This window comes from Phyllobates terribilis, unplaced genomic scaffold, assembly GCF_046119375.1.
Source record: "Phyllobates terribilis strain yellow unplaced genomic scaffold, ASM4611937v1 Scaffold_11__3_contigs__length_659146591, whole genome shotgun sequence".
Taxonomy (NCBI): Eukaryota; Metazoa; Chordata; class Amphibia; order Anura; family Dendrobatidae; genus Phyllobates; species Phyllobates terribilis.
In genome coordinates, this window is record NW_027362771.1 from 360,101,250 (window position 1) to 360,119,016 (window position 17,767).

The window sequence follows — 17,767 nt, forward strand, 5'->3', positions numbered from 1 at the left end:
CTGTTCCCCTCACCTCTCTGCTCCGTGCCCGGCGTCCTCCTCCCGCTCTGCTGGCAGCGTGCGCTCCTTCCCGGCCACTGTGCTTAGGGCGCGCGCGCTCTCCCTCCCTCTTAAAGGGGCCGCGCGCGCCGTCCTAAGGAGTCCCCGGCCAATGGCCGGAGGACTTCACCATATATAAGGCACCTCCTCCAAAATGGAGGTGCCCGAGCAATGTTGTTGCACTGTTCACTACTCTGCTTCAGCCCTCAGGTCCCGTTGCCAGTTACCTGCCAGATACCTGCCAGATTCCTGCCAGCTTGCTGTCTTATTCCTGCCTGATATTCTGCTACCTGCCTGCTAGCCTGAGGTCCAACGGTCTGCCTTACAACTCCTGTCAGTCTGTCTAAGGACCAGCTTGCCCGCTCACCTGGGAGCGCACATCAGCTACCTTCCTGCTTGCCTGAGGTCCGACGGTCTGCCTTCCAACTCCTGTCAGTCTGTCTATGGACCAGCTTGCCCGCTCACCTGGGAGCGCACATCTGCTACCTGCCTGCTAGCCTACCTGGAGGCTCCGCCGTCACGTGCAGTGACCACCTGCCTGTCCAGTGACTCCTGCCCGCTCACCTGGGAGCGCTCATCTGCTGCCTGTCTGCTAGCCTACCTGGAGGCTCTGCCGTCACGTGCTGTGACCACCCGCCTGTCCAGTGACTTCTGCCCGCTCACCTGGGAGCGCTCATCTGCCGCCTGTCTGTTGGTCTTCCTGGAGGCTCCGCCGTCACATGCTGTGACCACCCGTTTATCCAGAGACTCTCGCCTGCTCACCTGGGAGCTCACGTCTACCATCAGCCGCCACAGGTCGTACCAACCCTTTACCCAGAGACTGCCCCGGTCACTTGCCGTGACCTCCTGCCCGTTCATCCAGAGACTGCCCCGGTCACTTGCCGTGACCTCCTGCCCGTTCATCCAGAGACTGCCCCGGTCACTTGCCGTGACCTCCTGCCCGTTCATCCAGAGACTGCCCCGGTCACTTGCCGTGACCTCCTGCCCGTTCATCCAGAGACTGCCCCGGTCACTTGCCGTGACCTCCAGCCCGTTCACTCAGACTGTCCCGGTCACCTGCTGTGACTGCCTGCCCGTCTTCCCTGGTCGCCACCCGCTCCCTTACAAGGACCGCCCCCTTGTATAGTAGCTCAGAGGTTCCGCCTCCCAGACCCGTTACAGTTTGCTCGGGCCATGGAACCCGGTGGCACCCAGGCTCCCTCGCTCTCGGACCTGTGTCATGAACTGTCCCGTCAGAGGTCCCAACAGGAGTCCATCCTGGGTCACCTGCGGAATGTCAATTCTCGCCTGGACACTCTGACTGCTCCGCCAGCAACCTCCGCCAGTGCCAGGACTCGCAATCCGGCAACTCCGCTGTCCACTAATACCATGGTATCCTACCCCGGACCCCGGCTTTCTGCACCTCCTCGCTTCGGAGGCGACTCCGCCCAGGCTCGGGGCTTCATAAATCAGTGCACCCTGCACTTTGAACTCCTGTCCCACCAGTTTAACTCCGACCGGGCCAAAATTGCCTTCATCATGTCCCATCTCACCGGGGAGGCCCTGGCCTGGCTAAATCCTCTATGGGAGAGAGGAGACACCCTGGTGTCCGACTTGCCTGCCTTTCTCACGGCTTTCCGGAAAGTCTTCGACGAACCCGGACGGAGGACCTCATCCGCATCATCACTGCTACGCCTCCGTCAGGGAAGTCTCACTGTGGGCCAATATGCCATACGGTTCCGTACCCTTGCCTCGGAGCTGGCCTGGGATAACGACGCTCTGGTATCCTTCTTCTGGGAGGGTCTGTCCGGCCGTATTAAAGATGAACTTGCCGGTGGGGACATTCCTACCACTCTCGATGACCTAATAACTCTTGCCACCCGGATTGACCTACGGTTCCAGGAGCGTGCCAAAGAGGTCATCCGTGAGAGGAGGTTTCCACGTCTAGCTCCTACTTTTCAGAAACCCGTCACTCCCTCCGTCTCTCCCCAGGTACACTCTCCTGAGCCTATGCAGGTCGACCAGACCAAGATGGTCAAAACCCGTCAGGACTTACGCCGTGCCGAGGGGAGCTGCTTCTACTGTGGCAGTATGGAGCATCGGATCCGTGCCTGCCCAGAGAGGTCGGGAAACGCCTGTGTCTAGGTTCGCTCAGAGAGGTCGACCTAGACAAGAATAAATCCTCTCCATCTCTGCTGCTGTCAGTCACAATTGTCTGCGGGGAGAACCGTTATTTCGAACTAGCCCAACTTGACTCTGGAGCAGCCGGGAATCTTATTTCACAGTCCCTGGTAGAGAAATACCGCATCCCCACCAAACCTCTGGCTGTACCCTTGTCTGTTGCTGCCGTGGATGGGGGTCTCTTACCACGCCCCATCCAACTCATCACCGAATCCATTACTCTGCAGGTGGGAATGCTGCATTCTGAGAGTATCTCCTTTCATGTTCTGCCTGGACTCTCTCACGCCCTCTTGCTAGGTTTACCTTGGCTCCAGAGACATGCACCCATGCTTGACTGGCAGACCGGAGAAGTCCTTCGCTGGGGACAGGACTGCCATAAGACCTGTCTGGTTCCCGTCCATCCCGTCCGTCCTTCTCCTACCCCAGCTAATCTACCTGGACTTCCGATTCCTTATTGGTCTTATGCGGATGTCTTTAATAAAAAGGAGGCAGAGACACTACCCCCTCATAGACCATACGACTGCCCTATCGACCTGTTACCCGGTACTACTCCTCCCCGTGGGCGTATTTATCCATTATCCGCTGCTGAGACCCGGTCGATGTCCGAATATATTGAGGAGAATCTGGCCAGGGGATTCATCCGGAAATCTACCTCCCCGGCGGGAGCAGGCTTCTTTTTCGTCAAAAAGAAGGACGGCTCTCTCCGTCCCTGTATAGACTATAGAGGCCTTAACCAGATCACGGTGAAGAATAAGTACCCCCTTCCGCTCATTCCGGAGTTATTTGATCGTCTGAGGGGGGCTAGAATCTTCACCAAACTGGACCTCCGTGGGGCGTACAACCTGGTTCGTATCCGTCAGGGGGATGAATGGAAGACGGCATTCAACACCCGGGACGGCCACTATGAATATCTGGTAATGCCCTTTGGTCTCTGTAACGCTCCTGCCGTCTTTCAAGAGTTGGTCAATGACATCTTCCGGGACCTTCTCTACTCCTGCGTAGTGGTGTACCTGGACGACATCTTGGTCTTCTCTCCGGATCTCCAGACTCACCGGAGGGACGTTCGTCAGGTCCTGCTCAGGCTCAGGCAGAATCACCTCTTCGCTAAATACGAGAAGTGCCTCTTTGAGCAGACCTCGCTTCCGTTTTTGGGCTACATTATTTCTCAGACCGGCCTACGAATGGATCCAGAGAAACTGTCTGCCATCGAGAAATGGCCTCGACCGGAGGGGTTGAAGGCCATTCAGTGGTTCCTGGGCTTCGCCAACTACTACTGCCTCTTCATACCACACTTCTCTTCCCGGACTGCCCCAATTTCCGCGCTCACCCGTAAGGGTACTAATCCCAAAGAGTGGCCGCCCGAAGCAGAGGAGGCCTTTCTTTCCTTAAAACAGGCCTTCTCTTCCGCCCCGGTGCTGCATCGCCCGGACGGCAACAAGCAGTTCTTCCTGGAAGTTGACGCCTCCTCCTCTGGAGCCGGAGCGGTACTTACTCAAAAATCATCTTCCGGGAGGATGGTAACTTGCGGCTTCTTCTCTAAACTCTTCTCCTCCTCAGAGCGCAATTATTCCATAGGAGACCGAGAGTTATTGGCCATCAAACTGGCATTGGAGGAGTGGCGTTACCTGCTCGAGGGGGCTCTTCACCCGGTAATAATTTACACTGACCACAAGAACTTGGCTTACCTCCAGCATGCCCAGAGACTGAACCCGCGCCAAGCCCGGTGGTCCTTGTTTTTTGCTCGCTTTGATTTTGTTCTTCATTTTCGCCCGGCTGACAAAAACGTCAAGGCGGACGCCTTGTCTTGATCCTTTCTGGTGTCTGATCTTGAGGAAGATCCGAAACACATCATCGATCCCGCCAGAGTAATGCAGGTGGCTCCCGTGAGTCTAAATCGTCTCCCTCCCGGAAAGACGTTCGTATCAGTACCTGATCGGGAGAAGATCCTTCACTGGGGTCACTCGTCTAAACTGGCTGGCCACGCCGGTCAGAAAAAGACCCTCCAGCTTATTACCCGGCACTACTGGTGGCCTACCCTGCACAAGGACGTAATAGACTTTGTTTCTGCCTGTGTGTCCTGCACCCGCAACAAGGTTCCGAGACATCTGCCAGCCGGTCGCCTCCTTCCGCTTTCTGTACCTGCTGCCCCCTGGCAGCATATAGCAATGGACTTTATAACTGACCTCCCAGTCTCTGCCGGTTGTACGGTCATTTGGGTGGCTGACCGCTTCTCCAAGATGGCTCATTTCGTTCCCCTGCCAGGCCTCCCGTCTGCACCCGAGCTAGCTAAAGACTTTATTCGTCACATCTTTCGTCTTCATGGCCTGCCCCTCCACATCGTTTCGGATCGTGGGGTACAGTTCACCTCACGCTTCTGGAGAGCCACTTGTAAACTCCTAGACGTCACCCTGGACTTCTCTTCCGCTTACCACCCACAGTCCAATGGTCAAGTGGAGCGGATCAATCAGAACCTGACCAGTTACCTCCGGCACTTCGTTAATGCCCATCATTCAGACTGGGTGGATCTCCTACCATGGGCCGAGTTCTCTTATAACAATCACGAGAGCGAATCCTCCTCCAAATCCCCGTTTTTTGTAGTCTTCGGTCAGCATCCTCGGATTCCTTTTCCTGTCTCCACCTCTGTGGACAACCCGGCTGCGGAATCTCTCGTTAGCAAATTTTCCTCCATTTGGGAGAGTACCCGATCCGCACTCCTTCAGTCGTCCGAACGGATGAAAAGACACGCTGCCAAAAAACGCCTGGATCCTCCACAATTTCGTCCTGGAGATAAAGTCTGGCTCTCATCTAAATATGTCCGACTCAAGATACCTTCTTACAAGTTAGGGCCTCGGTTCATCGGTCCTCTGGAGGTCATCAGTCAGATCAACCCGGTGGCCTATAAATTGAAACTCCCGGCCAACTTACGGATCCCTAACTCCTTCCATGTATCTCTCCTCAAACCTGTGGTTCTTAACTCTTTTTCCAAGTCTACAGGTACGCCTCCTGCTCCGGTTTCTGCTGAGGACGAGTTTGAGGTAGAGAACATTCTTGCCACCAAAAGGGTAAGAGGAAAGACCTTTTTTCTAGTGGATTGGAAGGGGTTTGGTCCTGAGGAGAGAACGTGGGAGCCCCGGGAGAACATCCATGCCCCTCTTATCCTTGCTAAATTTCTGTCTGGCCTAAAAAAGGGGGGGCCTAAAGGGGGGGGGTACTGTAGCGCCGGCGTCCCTGCCCTCTGCTAGGCAGGGACGCTGTTCCCCTCACCTCTCTGCTCCGTGCCCGGCGTCGTCCTCCCGCTCTGCTGGCAGCGCGCGCTCCTTCCCGGCCACTGTGCTTAGGGCGCGCGCGCTCTCCCTCCCTCTTAAAGGGGCCGCGCGCGCCGTCCTAAGGAGTCCCCGGCCAATGGCCGGAGGACTTCACCATATATAAGGCACCTCCTCCAAAATGGAGGTGCCCGAGCAATGTTGTTGCACTGTTCACTACTCTGCTTCAGCCCTCAGGTCCCGTTGCCAGTTACCTGCCAGATACCTGCCAGATTCCTGCCAGCTTGCTGTCTTATTCCTGCCTGATATTCTGCTACCTGCCTGCTAGCCTGAGGTCCAACGGTCTGCCTTACAACTCCTGTCAGTCTGTCTAAGGACCAGCTTGCCCGCTCACCTGGGAGCGCACATCAGCTACCTTCCTGCTTGCCTGAGGTCCGACGGTCTGCCTTCCAACTCCTGTCAGTCTGTCTATGGACCAGCTTGCCCGCTCACCTGGGAGCGCACATCTGCTACCTGCCTGCTAGCCTACTTGGAGGCTCCGCCGTCACGTGCAGTGACCACCTGCCTGTCCAGTGACTCCTGCCCGCTCACCTGGGAGCGCTCATCTGCTGCCTGTCTGCTAGCCTACCTGGAGGCTCTGCAGTCACGTGCTGTGACCACCCGCCTGTCCAGTGACTTCTGCCCGCTCACCTGGGAGCGCTCATCTGCCGCCTGTCTGTTGGTCTTCCTGGAGGCTCCGCCGTCACATGCTGTGACCACCCGTTTATCCAGAGACTCTCGCCTGCTCACCTGGGAGCTCACGTCTACCATCAGCCGCCACAGGTCGTACCAACCCTTTACCCAGAGACTGCCCCGGTCACTTGCCGTGACCTCCTGCCCGTTCATCCAGAGACTGCCCCGGTCACTTGCCGTGACCTCCTGCCCGTTCATCCAGAGACTGCCCCGGTCACTTGCCGTGACCTCCTGCCCGTTCATCCAGAGACTGCCCCGGTCACTTGCCGTGACCTCCTGCCCGTTCATCCAGAGACTGCCGAGGTCACTTGCCGTGACCTCCAGCCCGTTCACTCAGACTGTCCCGGTCACCTGCTGTGACTGCCTGCCCGTCTTCCCTGGTCGCCACCCGCTCCCTTACAAGGACCGCCCCCTTGTATAGTAGCTCAGAGGTTCCGCCTCCCAGACCCGTTACAGGTATAAGGCCATCTTCAAAGACATTGGTATCCCAGTTTCAACAGGGCGCAATGTTAGAAGTTTGCCAAGCATGCAACCGTCAATAATCTCCCTAGACATTGGGGAAAGAGGAAAATTGACAACAGATGTCTTTGACGGTTCGTGCGAATGATGGAAAAAAACACCATGTCAAACATCCAATGACCTGAAGGCCAACCTGGAACAGTCTGGGGTCATGGTTTCAACAAGTACCATACGCTGCACACTAAACCATGTAGAGCTTTATGGGTGAAGGCCAAGGAAGAAACCATTGCTGAAGAAAAGACATAAAAAAGAAAGATGGATCTTTGCCAAAGAGTACCTTGACAAACCACAATCCTTCTGGGAAAATGTTATGTGGACAGATGGAACAAAAATAGAGCTTTTTGGCAATGCAAAGCCACAGTTTGTTTACAGACGGCGCAATGAAGCTTCTATGGAAAATAACACCTTACCAACAGTTAAGCATGGTGGAGGATCCATAATGCTGTGTGGCTGTTTGGCTGCATCCGCTACTGGAGGCCTTGACCGTATCACAGGAATCATTGAATCAGAGAATTATCAAGAGATTTTACAGCAAAATGTCCTTCCCAGTGTAAGAAAACTTGGGTTGAGTCAAAGATCCAGCAAGACAATGACCCAAAGCACACATACAAAAGTACACAGGAATGGTTGAAAAATAAAAAATGGACTGTTTTAAAATGGCCAGCAATGAGTGCTGACCTCAATCCCATTGAAAATCTTTGGGGTAAGCTGAAATCTGCCATTGGGAAAAAGAACCTTGCAAACATTCAAGAGCTTGAACAAACTGCAAAGGAAGAGTGGAAAAAAATTCCAGCTGAGAAGTGCAAGAAGCTTATAGATGGCTACAAGAAACGTTTGGAGGCTGTCAGCAATGCCAAAGGGTGTGCAACTAAGTATCAATTAGGGGTGCCTTTATTGCTACACATGCTGTTTATCCTGTTTCTTCTTTGAAATTGCAACATGGAAGTTGAAAAACAATCTTTTATTGTTGTATTACTTTGGACCACTAATTAAAAAATCCTGAGGATATAATTTTGGTACATTTCCATTTATTTAAGAAGATATTGTACAGTCTATGAAAAAATGAAGGGGTGCTAATAATGGTGAGCAGCGGTGTATAAGGTTCCAATGACACAGATTTCAATAACTGACTTTCCTGAGAATAAATGCAGTCCTAGGACAGCTCCTAAGTTATTTAAAGAAGCACTCCCATTAAAATTTGTATCCTCTTAATAAATGGCAGTCATCATATTATGTAGCACTGTATACTTACAATTGCTCATTTTGCTCTTCTACCCCATATTTTTTTCTCTTTTCCATTACGTCTATGATATCATGTGATTAAATCTGATAACCTGAATGCTTCTAAGCTCTATGTAGAAACAGATCAATTTTACCTGCATGACTCATTGGTCACTACAAATGTCCCAGGTAGGGGGGGGGGGGGGAGTGGAGAAGCTGGGTCAGGAGTTGAAGAGGGGATGACTCATACAAGGAAAAGAGACTTCCTGTTTCTATATAGAGCAGAAAAAAAAGACGAACTATCTGGGTAGAAAGGCAAAATGAGCAATTGTAAGCACATAGTGCTATATAATATGATGATTGCAATATATTAAGAAGATAAAAATTTTGATGGGAGTGCTTCTTTAATCGGAAATTTGAAGATAATCCAGCTTCTGATAAATGGTATAAAAAATCCAAGCTTTTATTGAAAAATATTTAAATCCAAAAAATTCATTACAGTAAACAGGGAGCATATTATATTTGGTGTTATTTTGTATATATCATGTGTCTTTTGATTTGTTTAGGGTTGTTTTTTTTTGTAAATTTTAATGAACTGTGTGTCATTGTGTTTCTTATCCAATCATTTGTATTCTATGTGGATTTAAGGTAGGTGGGAATAATTTCCCATTAGGCCTTGAGGAAGAACGCAGTTAGCGTTCGAAATGCGTCGCCAAAAAATTAATTTTTTGGATTTTGATATGCTTCAATAAAAGCTTGGATTTTTTATATAATTTATCAGAAGCTGGATTTTCCTCACATTTCTGATTGTTCTACATTTGGTCAGAACGTTCCCATGCTTCTACAGGAGTGGTGAGCAGCATGAAATTTCTCTTTTCAGTGCTTTTTTTAATGTATGGCTGTGGATCTGTGCATCTACAGATTTGCAATCATCTTTTTAATAATAAATAAAGCAAATTTACAAACAACCTTGATTTAAAGATAGACAGCTTCGATGCAGACTTACTGTATGTGTCTACATGTTAACAGACAACAAAGAAACTAAGATATGTGATCTTGCAGGTATGCTCCCCTTTATTTATTCCATACTTCTTGCTAAATTGCCAAATGCACAGTAGTAAGTTGAAGGGACAGATGGAAGATAATGTGAGCCCCAAAGGGGACAGTGATGATGATGATGATGTCTGTAAAGCGCTGTGGAATTAATGGCCCTATATAATAAAATAAATAAATGATGTGACTGCCAGGTCAGAGTATAGAGCGTTAGAAGCTGTAGACATAAAACGGGAGGGGATATTTCATTTGCAGTTGCCTTGCTTTCTGAATCTTCAAGGGTCTTCATTTACAATAACACTTCTAGCTACAAACATGTTTAAAATTTCAGGGTCTGCCCCAATATAGAAATCCTGGGCGCATGCACTATGTCCTCTAAAATATGGCACATTTTATACACCGCTAAATCCCTAATGTAAAGAACTGAGAAGAAACGGTAATGAGAAATGTGTCTTTAGTCTCCTTATAAGAGATTGTACATTACATCAACAACAAGATGCTTATGTGCTTATGAGATTAGAAGGTAGAACAGGAAATAATGGAATCTGAAAAATTATTTATTGACCTGAAATTGTGCCCATAACAAAAGAAAAGAAAGAAAATTTAACTGGTTTTATGATCCCACCGGAGACATAAGTGATAGGGGTCAAACTCTGGTCTCATAGATAATTTATTTAACACCCATATAAAATAAGCGCTCCTCTATAAAATACAGGATTACCAAGTCACTGCCTGTAATAGAAGGTAAATGGAAAATGTCTCATGCAACAAACTGGTTTGTTTAGAAGACTGATAAATATATTAAGTACAGCAATACAATGAATATATTACTTTGTTAGTTTAAAAGGGGGCCTTTAGAACTATAAAAGTTACCCGTAACCACCCCAGGGCAGTGTAAGAAAAAAAACCTAAAAACCTATATCCACATACCCGACCAGCACCACCTCTGCACAGGAGACTTGAGAGAGAAGCAGTACAGAGGGCGGAGGGGCAAGGCCAGCCCCTTTTGGCGATTATAGATTAAGTATGTGTCAGCAAAAATTCCTGATGAAGCTATATTGTAACGAAAATTCAGGGCTGCAAATACCACAAGGTTAGATAAGGATCTGGCCTCAACCAGTGGCCTGCAGCATCTCCTTGAAGGGGTACTGCGCTTAAAGGGGTTGTGCCACATTCAAAAGTATATTTTAATCAGCAGATCTTGGACACCCTTAAGTTTTAGTGGCCCAGACCCTTGCTGCTAATTGCTTGAGAAGCACATCCCTCTGCCCTTCATATCTCTATACAAAGAGGAACCAGTAAACTGTAAATGACAAGAGCCATAATCAGTGAATCTAATTCATTTTAAACACTGATGCCTACCACACAGCTCTTACAAGACACTTTGTTAGGCTACAAATGGAACTTATCGCCTTGCAGAGAGGTCTACAATGAATACGAGGATGATCCCCATGGAAACAATTGTGAACAATTTTTTACACCACCAATCTCTAGCTGGTGATTTAACTTGCTCAAAAAATTGAGTGAGATACCTTGTAAAAAATATCTGATCTGCCATGATTCGGCCTATATTTTTGGTTTCGTGCTGCGTGACTATATTGCAGAGATACTCACATTTGTTGCTTTGAAGTGCAGTATGTGAAATCTCTACTTGATCTCAAGTAAGCGTTTTTTTTTTTTTCCAGAGTCTTCTCTGGAGGTGTTTGCTTTCACCCCTTCCTCCCAGAAGCCGATCTAGCAGTCTTAGGTGCTGCTGCGCTGTGATGGACTGCCTCTGGGAGGGAGGGATGAAGAGGGAGGGAGGAAGAGGGAGGGATGAAGAAACGACCAGATGAACTGCAAACAGAGGTTTAACATACGTAACTATAAAAGCAACAGATGTGAATGAATATTTTGGAATGGAGTGACACCACGCAAAATGGAGCAGAGAATCAGGGTAGCTCAGGGATTTTTACAATGTATTTAACTCAACATTTTTGAGCAAGTAACAGGACCTCTTTAAAAAATAATTTTAAAAAAGTTGTACGACGTCTTTATCCATTAGTAATGCATGGAAAGATAATTTATGCATACAGGATTTTGGTACTTCTGTGTACACTGGATGACATTTTTTCTCAAGTTGTCAAATGTTCCTGCATTTCCTACTCAGTGAACAGGTTTGTGACAAAAGATGGGTAAGGTGCAAAATTCTGCATCAGAGTACTAAAAGCTGATTTTTTACATTAAAGGAGTTGTCCGGTCTTAAATTACAAGTCTGCAATTATCTACGTGACTGCAGACTTGTGAATCCCAACATCGAGAGCACTGTTTAGAGCGAGGGGGTCATGTGACAGAAGTGTGTGATTTGCATACTTCCAACCACATTCCGTCTAGTCTGTAGTATCTAGTCGGCATGTGACCGCATGTATGCAAATCACTACTTGTGATCAAGCGACTTTCGCTCCTGGCACCAGAGAATCCTCACATGACGCAGTGTGGGGATTCACAAGTCTGCAGTCACATAGAGTGTGATTGTAGACCAAGGCTGGACAACCCTTTTAATGTATACTCTTTTGAGAATTGAAAATGCTGTATGGTTAAGGTCCATAGCTAGTGATGTTCTTTAATGTTGGCATAGTCAATTGGTCATCTTAATACATTAAAAAGATGAAAAAAGGTTTTCTTAATGGTTTCTACATTTTTAGGGTCTTATTCACTTAAACCAGAACTGAGGCTCAAAATGCTACTTACCTGCTTGCTCCAAGGCCACCATTGTTGACTGCTCTATTAAATCCCGTTCAATAAAGACTCTGAAGTCTTCGCTGTACACACTGAGGTCGGGTAGTTGGAATGTATAGATGGGCATTTCTAGAGGAAATGGATCATTGCTGCACTCATTGGCCACATGCAACCGAGCCAGAGAAACAATGGCTGAACTGGCATGAGAGATCCCTCTGGACAGTCTTTTCTCTAAAGAACACAAGAAAGAAAATCCATTAATAAGACATTCTAATTTTTCAAACAAGAACATAAATAATTACATCATGAAAACCTGCATATTGCTTGTCAAATGGAAGTAGCTAGAACAAGTATGAAGGACACAAGAAACATCATGTGAGGAAGACTAAAATACATGTGAGGATCATGAAAAAAACAAATCATTTCGAATGGTAACAATAGTCCAGAAGGGTGCCATGCCTCTTGAAACGCAAATTGAAGACACATTGCTCTTTACACAAGGATACCCCAAGATCAATATTTAGTTCACTGATCGGGGTGGTTGGGCTAAAAAGAATTCGTCATAAACATAAATGTGTTTGCATCACAATAAATCATTTGCACAAAATGTCTTTACCTTGCGCTATGTCTTCTTGTCTTTGGAGGTTTGGTCTCTCAATCTTGTTGACATGCTGGGTGATTTCTCTGTCCTGCTGCTTATAGTATTTCCCTTCATTAAATACTTGCGGTAAATTTGCAGTGTGCACCTGTCGCAGTTGTTCATAGTCACTCAGTGCTGCCGTTAGGTCCCAGTTCTTTCCTGACAAGTGAAATTATACAAGTTAATCAGTGACTTAACTGTAAATGATAAATTATTGCACACTTAGCAAAGCTTAAAATAACATGCACTAGAGTGGCACTTGAAAGTTTGTGAACCCTTCAGAATTTTCCATATTTCTGCATAATTTGATCTAAAAATACAACGGATTTTCACGAGTCCTAAAACTAGATAAAACAAATAAAATTAATCAATCAAATGAGTCAAAATCATCCAATATTAAATGTCTGTGACTGGAAAAAAGTATGTTAATATTTGCTTTCATTATTTGGAGTGACCCCCTTGGATGACAATAACTGCATCTAAATGTTTCCGGTAATTGTTAAAGGGAACCTGTCACCAGAAATAACCCGCAGATATGAGGTTAATTCTGTAGGTTAACAGCGTTATTATGCTGCCCGGCGCCGGCACGCAGCCGAATGCACCGGGGAGAAAATTAACTTTCTCCTCGCTGCATTCGGCTGCGTGCAGGCACCGGGCAGCATAATAACGATGTGATGACAAGCTGTCCTTGGCCAATGGAGCCAAACAGGCCTAAACCATGATATTACCACCACTTTTTACAGATGGTATGAGTTTTGTATGCTGTAATACAGTGTTTATTCCTTCTCCAAACATAACGCTTCTCATTTAAACCAAAAAGCTATTTTTTCATCTCATTCGTCCACCAAACTTTGTTCCAATCGCTTTCTGACTTCCAAACGCTTTCTGACTGCAGGTGACCTTTATCAAACTTAAGATGGACAATATTCTTTTTGGAGAGCAGTAGCTTTCTCCTTGAAATCCTGCCATGTATACCATAGTTGTTCAGTATCCTCCTGACTTCTAGTCGACCACTCCTGGGCAATCATGGCCTTGAATTTCTTCCATTTGTACACAATCTGTGTAGTGGTGTGGTGTAGTGTATACACTTTAGAGATTGTTTTGTAACCTTTTCCAGCCTGATGAACATCAACAACTCAGAAATTTCCATTCTTTTTGCCCTTATTTACTTCCACAAACATTTGTTATAAAGATCAGACTTTGATAGAACACTGTTCTTTAAATAAAACAGGCTGCCTACTCACACCTGATTGTCATCCCCTTGACTGAAAACACCAGACCATAATTTAACCATGAAATTATCTGCTAATCCTAAGGGTTCACATAATTCTGCCACTTACAGAGATGTAGTATAGGATAATTTTCATCATTTAAAAAATGACAAAAGTCAAATATTTTTGACATCTTTGTTTCATTTGCCTCTCTTTATTTACTTTTGTGAAGTTCTGATGTCGTTTTAGGTAAAATTGATGCTAAAATATGGAAAATTCTGAAAAGTTCACAAACTTTCAAGTACCACTGTATATATAATCATAGCGAGCCTATGCTATTTGTGTAGGCAGCCGCTCATTTACTTTGTGTGATGAGCAGTCACATTACCCAAAAGGACCCAGACTATGTATTGTTTGTTCTACTTTCTGCTGAAATGTTTTATTTTCAAGGTAAGAGATTGAAAATGTATAGCCTATAGGGTGCACTTTTTTTCTGTAACCTTTTGTACATCTTCTTATAGTGGATGGCAATTATCAGTAGCTTTTAAACAGTTATTCCCATCTTTAGAAGGAATCACCTATACATTGTATAGGTGATAACTTGCTAACTGGTGTGGCTCTGACTACTGGGACACCCACTGAAAATGGGGGCTCCAATCTGAACTGTGCAATGAATCAACATGTGCACGACTGCGCCTTTAATTCTCTACAGGACTGCAAGAGATAACCGAGTACAGCCACAGACCCACCAATTAGCAAATTATTACCTATCTTATGGATAGCTTTTGAGTAAAATTACAGGAATTAAAAAAATATTTGAATCTGGTCACACTATTAGTGTGAGCAACGATACAAAAACACAATCTATTTTAATACAAATGTAATTTACATGGCGGCCCTTGCCATTAATAATTTAACAATGTGGTTATTAAAACACAAACATTAAATTTTTCATAGTGTTTTTAATTTTACCCAGTATAGGAAATGTTGGCCTTTCAAAGCAAGATCAATTTGGTCAAGGGAAAGACCAACCCATTTGGTTATTTTCCAGATTTTGCTTTTGAAATGAGCATAGGACTTATGATGGAACAGGCCGGTTACCTGGGGCAGCGGCCTGCCACAACATTTATCATTAAAGGGGTTGTTCACTACTTTGAAATCCCCTTCTCATCCCTCATGTTTGGCCCTGTTAAAATAAAAACACCTATACTCACCTCCCGTTCCGGCATTGTTCCAGCGGTGTTGGCACTAGTGTTCTAGGGTCTCTCGAGAGGTTATGTCACATGAGCCCTGCACTCAATCAGTGCTGGCGTCACTGTCCCCGCCTTCACATGTATCAAACATCAACAGGAAGTCAGGACTGCTGCTGATCTCTGACTTCCTCTTGATATGCAATTTGTGCAAAGTTGGGGACAGTGACGCCAGCACTGATTTGGCGAAGGGATCATGTGACGTAACAACCTCACAAGAGCCCGGGAACGCGAGTGCCGACACTGCTGGAGCGGCGCCGGCACAGGAGGGGAGTATAGGTGTTTTTATTTTAACGGGGCCAAACATGAGGAAGGAGAAGGGGTTGTCCAAGTAGTGAACAGCGCCTTTAAATAAGCAAACTTTCAGTAAAAATATACAAGTCTGTGCAATTATAATGTGAATACTGTTATTTTTTTTATATCCCATAGACACTAAGCCATCTATCCAACTCTCATAAAAGCTTATATATTAATTTCCCCCCCCAAAATACAAATGGCTGTTTACTGTTACATCAATACTGAGTATATCATTGGGATTTTTGTTTGGGGCTCTCAAATATATTAATGGCCCAGTTAATGTAGCCGTAGACAGCTGCTATCTCTCTACCATAACAGGCCGAATGTACATACAATTGGTCCCTACATGCACCCTCTCCCCCCTCCCGGCAGGGACGCCATTATGCTGACCGCTCCAGCATCCCAGCATGCACCCTCTCCCCTCTTCCGGCAGGGACTCTGTTACGCTCACTGCCCCAGCCGTGTTCTCTGCACAGACTGCCGTGTCCGTGGGACAGCACACGGCACACAGGTCTCCTTGCAGCGCACTCCCTGACTCTTAAAGAGACAGCGTGCGGGCGCACCAGATGTGTCCCCAGTCAAGAGCTGGGAGGCAATTAGTACTCAAGGCGCCTAAGCAACTTTAGTACATTATCAGTTTGTACTTGCTTCCTTGTTGTTAGGTCTGAGTCCGTCCTGCCTGAACCTTATCCTGTATCGTCCAGTCTGAACCTGTTCCTGTACCTGACATGCCAGTATCTAGTCTCAAACCTGAAACTGCCTTGTTCTATTCAGAAGCCGCACAGTCTGAACCCATACCAGTGGCCATCCTGTCTTGTATCCAGAAGCCGCACTGTCTGCACCAGTGACAGGTCCTGCCTGGGACTCTGAACCTGAATCGGCGTCCCTGACCCTTAGGGTCAGCTGCTACAGTTCTGGACACTGCCCTAGAGTGGTACCTGGCAGCTACCAACAGCTCAAGCCTGATCGCACTATCAGAGGCTCCAGTGAAAACCAGGTAGCCGCTTAGTTACCCTCCTCCAGGGTAAGCTGGGGCGGTGGCGCAGCAGGTCCACGATCCACCAGCGTGACACAATTGCTACAATGAGGCGGGTGTCCCTTAATAATAACTGTGTATAAAGGTCGTTACCTTAAAGTTCAGAAACAGACACAAACATACACAGAATATTACATATTAAAAAAATTAGAACATTCATATTTATGTTATCCTATGGAATTAGACTACAGGCGGACCATGTTTATATTAATAGAGCTGATATATACTAATACAGATGGCAATTGTGCCACGTTAATTGGCCTCAGATGAAACAGTATCATAAAACGTCTTACATTGAAGGTAGTCAAAGTGGTGTTCCCTTGGTAGTAAAACTCTAATAATCATCATGTAATATTATAGTCGCTTTGGGATATTGAGCCAGAGGGTCATTAGCAATGATAACAGCCCAAATGTCATCAGCCAGCCTCGAGTATGAGATTAGGGACAAAAAAAAGTCTCTTGCTGGTGATATTGTCAATGAAAGGACAACATCTCGTTCTGAAATTCATCTTGTCAAAATACTATGAAGTAGTTCATCTGCAAATCTCAAAGACCAACAGATCGCCTCCTACAGGTCAAACTCCGCAATGGCGACTACAGAGGACTAAAACGGTAACATTCAAGAATACTGCGTGAAATAAATCCAAAATATGTCTGAAATTCGGAATCTATTGAAGGGGTTGGACACTTTACCTTTATTTTATCAAATATGTTGCGGCAGGAGGGGACTCAGACAGAAGAGGGCCCCTGTGCAAGAAGAGTAAATGGGCCTTTAGCAATCCAGTAATGTGTCTGTGAGAGAAGCTTTGTAGCCGTAGTGGCCCCTACCTTACCTCTGAAGCTGAACAGGTTGCATTAATGGTGTGTCCGCCCCTATATTGGGGACAGGATTTGTAGGACTTACTAAAATAAAATATTACAAGTGGATCTCCTCTTGTACTTGTTAGTGCTGTCTATTCTGTCCACAAAATGGCAGTTAATGTGACCAGAACAGTCCGTCAGTCTCCTTCAACTGAAAAATAGCTTTCCCAAGTGTAGAGTTTTTCAATAGTAGGAGAAGAATAAAGAATTTAAAAAGATAGGCTCTAAAAAAAAACCAAAACTGCTACTGGTCTTTAATCCTCCGCTCCAGCGCTGATGCTTCAGCCATCACTGACAATCTTTCTTGACAAGTTGCTAATATGTGACTGCTGCAGCCAGTCATTTGACTCAGTGTCAGTGCTGAGCCATGATGCCAGTAATGTGCCACAAAACCGCTGCTGCCAGTGACGCTTGTCACAGGGAAAGTAAGGGATTGGATTTCAGTACAAGGAAAACTTCTGATGCGTTACGACTGCTATAAAGACATTGTATTGATTATTACAGAATGATGATTCTGATAACAGCGTGTTAACAGGTCGATATTCCGTTTCATTAAGAGTATATATTACTTAAAGCAGGTACAGAGTATATACATGTCAGTTAGGCCAATTCTACTTTAAAAGGTTCCTGTTTTAAAGGTATTGTTAACAGACCCCCACAGACAGATAAACCTAAGGGACAGAAGCTCTTAGATGAGCGCAGTGACTCTTCAGCTGGGGTTTTCCTAAATCAACATGGTGTGACCTACAGTACTGTGAAAATTTTTT

At 46.3% G+C, this 17,767-nt stretch overlaps 1 protein-coding gene across 4 annotated transcripts in view; it reads right to left on the reverse strand.

Annotated features, from left to right (window-relative positions):
• The window catches only part of OTUD7A (OTU deubiquitinase 7A), a 316,185-nt gene that overhangs the window by 99,512 nt on the left and 198,906 nt on the right, over positions 1-17,767 (reverse strand). For all 4 annotated transcript variants that reach the window (XM_073652917.1, XM_073652916.1, XM_073652915.1 and 1 more), the window contains 2 exons: positions 12,322-12,504; positions 11,718-11,936 (listed from right to left, as the gene is read on the reverse strand). In XM_073652917.1, coding sequence (XP_073509018.1) covers positions 11,718-11,936; positions 12,322-12,504 — 402 coding nt within the window. The remainder of the gene's footprint in view (positions 1-11,717; positions 11,937-12,321; positions 12,505-17,767) is intronic.